General features: G+C 47.7%; 2 protein-coding genes across 2 annotated transcripts; both read right to left on the reverse strand.

Moving 5' to 3' along the window:
- Positions 1 to 589: 589 nt before the first annotated feature.
- LOC116629360 lies at positions 590 to 10799 on the reverse strand. The gene is made up of 3 exons (XM_032399655.1): positions 10378 to 10799; positions 1803 to 2172; positions 590 to 1073 (listed from the first exon to the last, which is right to left on the reverse strand). The coding sequence occupies exons 1-3, from the start codon at positions 10780 to 10782 to the stop codon at positions 637 to 639; spliced, it is 1212 nt and encodes a 403-aa protein (XP_032255546.1). The 5' UTR covers positions 10783 to 10799; the 3' UTR covers positions 590 to 636.
- LOC116629361 (histone H4) lies at positions 1767 to 2111 on the reverse strand. Its single transcript, XM_032399656.1, has one exon. The coding sequence runs from the start codon at positions 2107 to 2109 to the stop codon at positions 1798 to 1800; it is 312 nt and encodes a 103-aa protein (XP_032255547.1). The 5' UTR covers positions 2110 to 2111; the 3' UTR covers positions 1767 to 1797.
- Positions 10800 to 11866: the final 1067 nt, after the last annotated feature.

Raw genomic sequence — 11866 nt, forward strand, 5'->3', positions numbered from 1 at the left:
AGCTACTGGGAGCTCATTGTACATACAGCCTGCAGGTCGGTGTCTAGGTCATTGTTGGCCCATTTTCCACCACAATCACATACACAAAGCCCAAGAGCATACTCTTCTCAAACATTAGGTTGAAACAGTGGAAAAGAGAACACCACTTGCTGGCAATCCCGGTTTTGTTCCTTCACGTCACAGGAAAGCAAATAAAAGGCACGTTTCTGAAGTAAAGGCATTGAGATCATTTGGCAAAGGTAAACTGTACTTGCCATTTACACAATAATCCCTAAGAACCTGAGCTCAACTTTCCTAAAACTTGCGCGTCCATCTTCCCTCACTTGCTGTAGCCTAGAAGGCTTGATTTCTGAAATGGTTGGGTCATTTTAAAAATGCTCATCCAGGAACAGCTCCTTCCTGCGCGCAGTATCCGCGGGGTCTGCCTGTGGAAATACAGTTTACTGAACAGAGCCACCTTCTCCAGTCCTCAGCTTACTCACTATTGAGCCCCCAAGAGCTTCCTCGAAACATCCCCGAGTTCTCTCTCGTAGGACTGTCACATGCTCGAAGCTTAACAGCTCTTCCTGAGGACAATGGAGGGGCTCTGAAAAGAGCCTTTGGGTTTAAAGTCGGCACGGAAGCAGGAAATCACATCTACGCCCTCTCCCCGCGGATGCGGCGCGCCAGCTGGATGTCCTTGGGCATGATGGTGACGCGCTTGGCGTGGATGGCGCACAGGTTGGTGTCCTCGAAGAGCCCCACCAGGTAGGCCTCGCACGCCTCCTGCAGGGCCATGACGGCCGAGCTCTGGAAGCGCAGGTCGGTCTTGAAGTCCTGCGCGATCTCGCGCACCAGCCGCTGGAACGGCAGCTTGCGGATCAGCAGCTCGGTGGACTTCTGGTAGCGCCGGATCTCGCGCAGGGCCACCGTGCCGGGCCGGTAGCGGTGCGGCTTCTTCACGCCGCCGGTGGCCGGCGCGCTCTTGCGGGCCGCCTTGGTGGCCAGCTGCTTGCGCGGGGCCTTGCCGCCGGTCGACTTGCGGGCCGTCTGCTTCGTGCGGGCCATGGCCAAGCGGAGGTAACAACTTAAAGCTGCAAGAAGAAGAGGCGGCGGCCCAGTATTTATAGCGAGCCCGGGGCCCGGATTGGCCAGGAGCCTCCCGCCCACCCCGCGCACAGATTGGCTCTCGCTTCGGTCCTCTAAGGACAGGGAGCGTTTTCCCGCCTCCCGCTTAGGTCTCTCGGATAAAGGACAAAGAAAATGTCTGACTTTTTTTTTTTTTTAAGCCTCTAAGATGCATCAAAATTCTTTAAACTATTGTCTTGAGAATCCGAAAGTGCCTTCCTTCCACTATTTTAAATAAAATCCAGTTATGACAGGATTCTTGATTATATTGCTTACTGAAAATTAAAGGGGACGGAGTAAAATGGAGGCATTAGCATTATTTGAAATTCTAGCTATGCTCTCTGCAAGGACTTTCAAAAGAGCTTGAGAACCACTCAGCTTTTTATAACAAGGGTTGGCCAGGTTTACCTTGGGGAACACAGGGTAAATGAGCTCGGCTTTGAGCACAACGGTCCCTAACAGTGCACTCAGGGGGGTGACTCCAGCCCCCGGAGGTCCCGGCACTTCTGGACAACCGTAGGCACATTGTACTTTCCCATCCGAAACGGATCCTCTGTACCCCAAGCTCATCTGATCGTGGTCAGGTGCTCTGGAAGCGGATTGGGAAGAGGGTTACAGGTCTTTAGAAGACTTCGTGGGTGGCCCTTAGAAGGGCCTTTTGTGTGAGAGGCGTTGCGACTTAGACGGATCTTAGCCCCCGAAGCCGTAGAGGGTGCGGCCCTGGCGCTTGAGCGCGTAGACCACGTCCATGGCCGTGACCGTCTTGCGCTTGGCGTGCTCCGTGTAGGTGACGGCGTCCCGGATCACGTTCTCCAGGAACACCTTGAGCACCCCGCGGGTCTCCTCGTAGATGAGGCCGGAGATGCGCTTGACGCCGCCGCGCCGGGCCAGCCGCCGGATGGCGGGCTTGGTGATGCCCTGGATGTTGTCGCGCAGCACCTTGCGGTGGCGCTTGGCGCCGCCCTTGCCCAGGCCCTTCCCGCCCTTGCCGCGGCCGGACATGACTGCGAGACAGACACAAGCCGGGGCCCCCGAGGTAGCAACTGATATAGTGCTGTGTCGGACCTGTTTGGGAACACGCAGGCCCGCCGTATCCGCGGGGAGGCCCCGAGCCAGAGCCCGGCCCGCGCGTCAGGGACCAGCGAAGGCGGTGCTTAAACCCGGTAAACCGACGCCTCCTGGGAAGTTCGGGCGGCGCTTTGCGCCTGCCCCCGCGGGGGGTGCTGTCTCCGGGCCGAGCCCCGGGCTCCCCGTCGCTGAGCTTCGCTGCAGTCGTGACTGGTAGCTGCCGGCGTCGAGGGGCCCCTCTCCGGAGCCGGGCTCGCAGTCCCCGGGGCGTTTGTGCAGCCGTCTGGCGCGCAGCGACCTCCGTCAGGTCGGTGACGGCTGCGGTCAACCCCGCCGGGTCACGGCGTCGAGGGGCGGCTAACCTCACCTTCCTTCAGCTTGCTTCTCCGTCCTTTACATTTCACTCGCTCTCTTTCCCTTTTTTCCATCCCTGCCGCATGTCTCTTTACCTGCGTTGGAAACGCTTTCCGTTTCTAAAGCTGTTTGAGGAGCAAGGCCCTCGGAGAGCCGAGGAGCGGGCCAGCACGCCTTTCAGAGCTCCCTCCTCTGCGCGCCCCCAGTCCTTTGTTCAACTGGGAAATCCACTGCACCCAGAAACCCTCTGCCTTTAATTTACAAATAAGATGCAGAATGAAGAGACTAGGAACGACCTTATTCCAGGAAAAAGCAACAACTTGGAAAGACGAGTTCCTTTGTTGGTTTCCATGACTGGGGCTGTTTGGAATGACCTCCCTCTGGCCTGGCTTGTTTTCCAGATACCGTTAGGTTTACACTTTCTATTTCAAAGGTGTGTGATTATTTACTCCTTGAACAAATGCCTAATTTTATTCTAGGAATCAGCTACCAAGTGTATTATAGACTCCGTAATTACTCTAAGTTGAAAACAGTACATGCCCACGATCTTTGAGTTAATCCATTTCTTACTGAGCTTCTAGCGCCTCTTCTATCCCTGTTTAAAAATGGAACCTGAGAGCTTAATCTCGAAGATGTCCAACCTGTATGTGCTGGTGGAGTGATTGCAATCTTTCCCTTGCAGCTGCAGAAAACCAGGCAGGTTCTGCTTCCTCATACAGCAGCTGTTCTTGAAAGTGTTATTTTAAGACCAACCTTTCCAAGACCAAGTCTTGAAACACTGAGAAAAGTTATGAATGTTCCTTTATCTGTTGAAGGTAACATACTCTGTACTTTCCCAAATGGTGTGAGTGCCTCTGTAAGAGACCCCAGGACCTGAGTTCTCACTGGTCACTGAACTTGACAAAGCCTTGATCTTCGGCTTCCAGCCTCCGCAACTATGATCTGTACTTTGATTTCGTTTCATTTGCATGTGCTCTGCCCTGAAAATATTTACACTCACATCTGTTTCCCAAAGGTGTAATGCTGTGTTAAATTAGATGCTTTCTGGGGCACCTGGGTGGCTCAGTCAGTTAAGCGGCTGCCTTCGGCTCAGGTCATGATCCCAGAGTCCTGGGACTGAGCCCCACGTCGGGCTCCTTCCTCAGCGGGGAGCCTGCCTCTTCCTCTCCCTCTGCTTGCCACTCCCCCTGCTTGTGCTCTCCCTCTCTCTATCTCTATCAAATAAATAAATAAAATCTTAAAAAAAAAAATTAGATGCTTTCTTCAGTCTCTTCTCCCACTTCCATGCAGGGAACAAATAGACTGCCTGCAGATTTTTTAAGCTTAAAAAGAGTTTAGGCTTCTCATTTCATTTAAATTAAATTAATTTAAAAAATTATTTAAAAATTTTTGGTCTTTCTCAGCATATGATAATGCTGATTGACATGAACTGTCCAATAATTTCTTGAATAATTGGGATAAATACAGAGAGTTTTTTTCCCCCCTCTCACATTATGTAGAGATATTTTCCAAGAAAAATGTTTGACTGTTTTAAATTCCGTGAAATTCCCTTCCCCCTTAGTCATATGAATAAATGAGGTGTACTTCCCTTTCCAATGTTCTGAAAATTGCTTACTGATCCACACTTATGTAGTTGACAATTTTTTAATGTTCTTAGTTCCAAATGTTGGGATCAATTCTTTCCAATATTGTTATATTTTCAATTTAATTTGCCACATACTCATTTCCTTGACACCTGATTTTGTTTTGTTTGTTTTGGTTAAGGCTTTGGAATTGACTGGTAGGTTTACATATCTTTTACTTTTTTATTTTTGTTCTTCATTCAAAATTAATTTACCTACTTGTGATTAGTCCCTTTCCCGTCCCCCAAATGCATACACATTTACATATAAATACGCACATCTATACACTAATCCAAAACACCACTAGCTTTTTGGAGTTTTTTCCCACTCCATGAACTTAAACTCTCAAATCTTTTCTTCCATTTTGTAGTGTCCTGCCCTTCCACGTATATTTAGCCTTTTACCAGCTCAGAATCTTAAATAAGAGACCTGGAAGCATGGGGTTTCCCTTCCTCCTTGCCCCAGCCTATGAGCAATCATCATCCCTGCTCTCATGCATAAAGCTCCCTTCAGCTTCTCATGCCTCCGTGTGTTATTAAGACCAACTGAAGAAGTCTGAGGATGCTCCACTGTCCTCCCTGGCCTCTTTGTCTTCCCCCACCCTGTTTCCTAGGGTCACTAAGCCATAGTCTTGTCTGCTCATGCCTTGAAAAGTGATTTGCAAAACTCTTTTATCAGAGGAAACCCTTGCTTTCTTCTGAAACTCTCAACTCAGATGTACTCTCCACCTGGCAGTCATTCCTTGTTTTATCTAATACTCTACCTTGTTTCTGCAATTTCTTACTCTCGTGTAATCAGTGATGATCTTTATTTTGTTTTCAAAACTTGCCTTAATTTAGCTAGTTTCCATGCCTGTTAATGTATTAAACAATGTTGCCAGAAACTTTCATTCATCTCACCTTAATAATATCTCCAGCGTTGGTTACTGAGAACACAAGAATCAAGGTGAAGGTCAGGGCCCCTTGTGTAGGGGTCCCCGAGCCCTCCTGGCTTCAAAACAAGGGGTAGAGGCTAAGAACACAGTTCCTAAGCTTCTACTCTTTGACAGTGAACAGGTCTCTATAGACTGAATGTTTGTGTCCATTCAAAACTTGTATGTTTAAACCTAACCCCTAATGGGATGGTAATTGGAGGTGGGAATATTGAGAGGTGCTTAGGTCGTAAGTGTGGAGCCCTCCTGAATGGTGTGAGTGCCTCTGTAAGAGACCCCAGTGATCCATCACGTGAGGACACAGTGAGATGACCATCTGTGAACCAGGACCTGAGTTCTCACTGGTCACTGAACTTGACAAAGCCTTGATCTTCGGCTTCCAGCCTCCGCAACTATGAGAAATAAATTTCTGCTGTTTATAAGCCACCCCGTCTGTGGTATTTTGTTCTAGCAGCCCACCCAGAGACGACACTGGTGTTCTGTAAATCATGTTTATAAAGTACTCAGATTTGGTGCCTTTGGTTTTGGTGGTTATTCTGAGTTAGTTATAGGTAAAGCTAGAAAATTCTGTTGGAGATCCTGGCACACAGTGTCCAAGTATGAACTGAATGATAGCAGCTAGGTTGAGCCTTTGGTTCAGATCTTGTTTTTGCCATTTACTTGTTCCTTGATCCTAGAAGAAAGAGCATTCCTTAGAATGCATCCACTATATTTTACTTACTCAGGCCCTTAATTTATCTCTACCTTTTTGCTTTCACAAATAGCATTTTGATGAATATTCTCAATATGTCCTCTTATAGGTCTGTAGGAGAATTTCCTTGGGGCATAGACCTGGGCACACCCAATTTTACTAAGTAAATTAGACAGTTCTTCAAGATGTCTTGTGTAAAACCACCATCAGTAAACAAACCACCACATGAAAATAAGTTTCTCCACCTCCCGTGCAACACATGATTACATCCAGCTTTCTGATTTTACCAATTTGATGGGTGTTGCCCAGTATTTCATTATTTTAATTTACATTTATCTGATTACCAAGTGAAGATTAAAAATTCTTCATATAATTGGCAGCCATTCGACTGTCTCCATTTATTTATCTACTTATTTATTTATTTAAAGATTCTATTTATTCATTTGACAGAGAGAGAAAGAGCACAAGCAGGGGGAGGGGCAGAGGGAGAGGGAGAAGCACACTCCCCGCTGAGCTGGGAGCCTGATGTGGGGCTGGATCCCAGGACCCTGGGATCATGACCCGAGCTGAAGGCAGATGCTTAACGACTGAGCTACCCAGGTGCCCCTAAAGTGTCTCCATTTAAAACCAGACTTTTTTCCCTTCAAGATAGGCAATAAACTGATACACTAAAGGCATATTTTCTTACACAGAACTATCATTCCTATAAACCCTCTTCTCAGGTGAAAAATTTTAAATGTACTTTCTACCAGTTTCCATCTAAGGAAGTACACTATTTCTAATCTTGTCCAGATCAGATACCTTATCATTGGCAAAGAGATATTAAAAAATTCATTTTTTTTACATTTAAGAACCTCTTTCATCACGAGAACCACCACATTGGTGGGAGAGACTTTTGGCAATATATCCCACTGCAGAGTGAGCACACTCTAAGCTTCTTTTTTTTTAAAAGATTTTATTTATTTATATATTTGTCAGAGAGAAAGAGAGCAAGCACAAGCAGGGGGAGAGGTAGAGGGAGAGGCAGAGGGAGAAGCAGACTCCCCACTGAGCAGGGAACCCAATGCGGGGCTCGATCCCAGGACCCTGGGATCATGACCTCAGCTGAAGGCAGACGCTTAAGCAACTGAGCCACCCAGGCGGCCCCTAAACTTCATTCCTAATGAATTCTTGGTGACTTTTCTTGCTCTCCTGCTTGATATCCTCTCAGGGCTTCTACCCTTTGGAGGGACTGGGGGATGGGCCATTCTAGAAGCATTTGTTCTCATCTAATTTTTCAACTTCTTCCCTGCCCCCCTAAACAGAAATAGTTCTTGTGCTCCAAGTACTTTCCAGAATTGGAAGACACGTTTTGAAAGCTTCACCTTGTGAGACAGAAACTAAGAGAAATCTTCCAAGAAATAAGACTGGCCACTAGCAGAAATGACATGACTTGCTAATGTGTGACTGATCAAATTGGATCATTTCCCAAATCTCAACCAATGACAAGAATGACTGACTCCTCAATCTAATCTTATCAGAGGATTTGGGGCGTATTTCCTCAATGTTACAAGAGACATACCAAACTAGGATTCTGAGATGAAATTAGGTTTACTGAGTATTTATTGTGCACTTAATACATTCTCTGGGGTATTCTCCTACAGTTTCATATATTGCCACATTTAATCTTTAATGCAATCTTTTGAGGAAATAAAGTATCCATTTCATTATTAAGGAAAATGGCAACTAAAATAACTTATAATCTACGTGACTGCTAGTCTATACTGCTGTGGGATCTGGAAAAAGGCGAGTCACAGAATAAAAACTTCTAATGGTTTCCTTAACTAGTATGTCGGACCATTAGAAATGGTACCTCAGACAGGTAGTTTTCCAACAAAGAGGGAAAGAGAGAGATCACTAGTGAGAGAGAGAGGATTCGGCTGTTGTCTAGCCCACCTGCACCAACACTACACCCCAGGCCTTCAAAGTCTGTAGCTAGAGGTCACCCCCCAGATGCACACCTTCAAACAGCCTTATGCGCAACCAAAGGCGTCGTCCCCTCTAAGCCAGCAGCACAAAGCTGGTCTCCGGCCTCTCTGGAGAGCGGCACGAGAAAACCCTGCCGCTAACGCCACAGGGACTAAGGCAAGCTCCTGTGAGTCCAGCTGTCCCGATGGTGAGGGGCAGAGCTGTGGGATGTGGTCATCTCATCTAGACTAGTGGAGTCCATCGGGTGACTCTTAACTATTCCTCTTTTTTTTTTTTTTTTGCTCAGTTATTTATTGTTATATAATGAATTACCCCCCCCCCCAAAAAAAAAACTTGGCAGCTTAAAACAATGAATTTATTATTTCCCACGGCTTCAGAAGGCCAGGAAACAGACGGTGGTTTAGCTGGGTGGTCTGGTTCAGGGTCTCTCAGGAAGAGTCAAGCTGTCCACAGGGGCTATGGTCACCCGAGGCTTGACTGGGGCTGGAGATGGTTCACTCCATGGCTACTGGTAGTTCTTCCCGGACTGCTGGAGAAGGCATCGGTTTAGTATCGAGTGGGCCTCTCCACGGGGCTGCCTGAGTGTCCACGCAACATGGCAGCCAGGGCCCCCCAGACCAAGTGGCCTGAGAGAGAGAACAGGCAGGAAATACTACCTCCTGTGAGCTAGCCTCCAAAGTAGGTCTCTGTCACTTTGACTTCGGGCCATTGGCTTTGTCCGATTCACTAGAAGCCAGTACCTAAATCCAGCCCTAACTCGAGGGGAAAGGAATTAGGCTCCATTTTCTTGAAGGTAAGCGTATCAAAGAATTTTTGAACATGTCCTAAAACCACCTTTTCTAGGTCCAAACTTAGCCTTCAAATAGAATATATCCTTACTGATCCATAGACTCCCGAATCCCAGCAGATGTCCTTTCTGAGGAGCTAGAAAACATAAGAACCTAGCTTCTGCCCTGGCCTCTTCACTTCAAGGAAAATAGGCTTCCCTGCCCCTAGTTTTTTGTTTTGTTTTGTTTTAAACTAATTCTCCTTTATTTTCCTACAGCCATTGGAGGCTCATCAGATCTTCTTCCATCCTAGGGCTTAAAGAAAGAATTCTAAACAGATCAACCAGCTTTATCCCCTAATACTTGGATACTTTTGGAAAAGATAAACTCTTCTAGAGCTAGTGAGAGTGTATGGATAGGCCCTGTCTAAACCCCAGCTGTTGTCAATTCCATATACAAAGAGATATGTAAATATACTTCGGAAACTGTAAAGCTTTATATAATTGTTGTCAGTGTTTTATCTGCTCACCATGGGAATCGAGACAGTGGTGATGAAAAGCATCTAGGATGGAAGGTGTAAAGCACTCAGGGACTACCTATGGCCGAGTGGGAGCTATCTTGTGTCTAAAAGACAGCAAATTAACCATACATTCATTCAACTAGAATTTAATGAGCACCTGCTGTGTATCAGGCTTTTACTGTTCTAGGGATATGACAGTAAACAGAATGAGAAAAATCTTGACCTTAGGACATGCATGTTCTATGGGGAGAGAAAATGGGGCAAAACTTGACTTTTAGAACTTAGATTCACATGAAATTTTGGGGAACATGTCTGAAGTGTCCTGTAAGGGATAATGGTCAAGTGCAGTAGGGGCATTACCCCAAATGGTCTCACTGGGGCTTGTCCCCCAGGGAAGTCACCATTATGTCAGGTGATGGGTGTCCAGGCCTCAGCAACCAGATACTGAGGTCGGGCTGCCTGTAGTTGGCTCCGCATGCACACTCTCCATTACCAGGCTCCTGGAAGCTGGCAAAGAACCAGGGGGCCACTTGGCTGATGTTACAGTATCTTCGAATGGGTGTGAAAGAGAATAAACATTTCAGAGCTTTATCCCGTAGTTACCAGATGTTAGTGCTAAACACGGAGAAATTCAATTCTCAAGAGAAAAATAGTCTGAATACTAGCTCATTTTCTTGGTAAACAGAGCTAGGGCTGCAGCCAAATTCCAGCATTTTGTTCCTTCTTGGAGTTGTGGAGGACACACTGAGTGTCAGTACGAAAATCCTGCTAGATCCTAGGCAAAACCCCAGCACTGCCTGACTTTAACCTGGACGCACTCCCCACCTCCTGAGAACTGGGACAGATCCAATGAGCCAACTCTACGGAGCAACTAAAACGTGCAAGGTGCTCTTCCATGCACTTGGGGAGCACAGTTACACAACTCTGCTCCCAGAGTCAGCTCAGGGGTGGGGCCAGGAGGTACCGATTATATATGCTCTGAAGCTTACTCTACTTGGTAAAGTGCCTTCCCTCCGAGTGGTGGCTTTCTTTCTTGACATCTGGATTACTCAAGGGACCAAGGGGTGACTCTGTAGACACTGCGGCCTTTAAACATTAGCTGCCTCTTCGGGAACGGCTTCCTTGAGGAGCGAGTACAGGCGGGGCCTTCCCAACCTACACCAATCGCAGAAAGGGGGGATGCTGCAGTTGCTAGAGAAGATCGCGGCATCCCTTCCCCCACCGTCCTTGCCTGTCCCACTAAGCTCGGACTGTCCCAACCAGTAGTACAACAGCCACTCTCCGTGAAAACGGGAAGTGGCTCTGAAAAGAGCCTTTGTGAAGGAGCGGGCGGACCGTGTGGCTCAGGCCCTCTCCCCGCGGATGCGGCGCGCCAGCTGGATGTCCTTGGGCATGATGGTGACGCGCTTGGCGTGGATGGCGCACAGGTTGGTGTCCTCGAAGAGCCCCACCAGGTAGGCCTCGCACGCCTCCTGCAGGGCCATGACGGCCGAGCTCTGGAAGCGCAGGTCGGTCTTGAAGTCCTGCGCGATCTCGCGCACCAGCCGCTGGAACGGCAGCTTGCGGATCAGCAGCTCGGTGGACTTCTGGTAGCGCCGGATCTCGCGCAGGGCCACCGTGCCGGGCCGGTAGCGGTGCGGCTTCTTCACGCCGCCGGTGGCCGGCGCGCTCTTGCGGGCCGCCTTGGTGGCCAGCTGCTTGCGCGGGGCCTTGCCGCCGGTCGACTTGCGGGCCGTCTGCTTCGTGCGGGCCATGGCCGGACACTCGCGCTGCGAAAACCAGCGACTGCCGAGTTGGTGTGGGGACCGGACTTTATACTCATGAGCCCCTCCTGATTGGTCAGAGCTGTCGCAGGAGTAACCTGATTGGCTCCCAATCCAATCCTCATCTGAGTCGGTTTTGTTTTCCACGCTTGCTTTTATTTTTGTTTCCTATTTTTATAGGAAAAAATTATGGCTATACTCCACCCTAAGTTTACTGTTTTCAACCAAAACGTTAAGATTCCACCAGTGAAAAGGAATCGGACCTAGAATCTGTGAAGTCAGAGCCTAAAGTGTCCTTAAATTTCAGTCCTTTCCCCTTTTCCATATAATATGGGGAAAAAATCATATGAGAATAATGTGTTGGTTAGTCTAAGAAAAGTTGCGTTTCGTAACTGCATCATTAAGATCTGCTTCTGCTGATTGTGCCGAGACCCAGAACAAAGTCAGTTTTCAAATAAAACGGGCACCGCGGAGCCCGGAACACCAAGACTTGACTTTGCCCCGCGTGGTGCGGGGAGGGGAGCTTGAGTGTTGGACTCCTCAGTACCAGCGAGCGGTTCTGACATCAATACCTTACTCTGGTGCAATCAGGTGGCTGATTGGGCTACTTAATATGTAAATTGTGCTAAATTTAATCAGCAGGTGTGGAGTGCTGACATCTACAGCGACCGGTAATTAAGAGCCTTTCTCTAGAGTAGCTCTGAAGTGTTGTTAGGAAGCTTTTCGTTACCAATGAACCATCAGGTTCTGCTGGTGATAAAGACCCAGAAACAACACAAAACAGGTTTAATTAGTGTATTAGCTGGAACAGAAATTTACTTCTTAATTAACCAGAGCAGTGTGTTCGTGGGGAGGGGACAATAAAGGTGGTTTAGTGGTTTTATAATTGACCAAAATATGCATTGTATGGCCTTTACCAGAACTGGCCAAATCAAGGAGGCCAGTTATTTCCTGCTCCTTACATTTAGGTTGTTTGTAGCTAAGTTTCAGGAGAGTGTTAAGTTCTTTCTCAGAAGTGGTGGGTGGCCCTGAAAAGAGCCTTTTGGTTTTGAAGTTGTTGCTATCGAGACCTTAC

The sequence above is a fragment of the Phoca vitulina genome, unplaced genomic scaffold (genome assembly GCF_004348235.1).
Source record: "Phoca vitulina isolate PV1807 unplaced genomic scaffold, GSC_HSeal_1.0 scaffold682, whole genome shotgun sequence".
Lineage (NCBI taxonomy): Eukaryota > Metazoa > Chordata > Mammalia > Carnivora > Phocidae > Phoca > Phoca vitulina.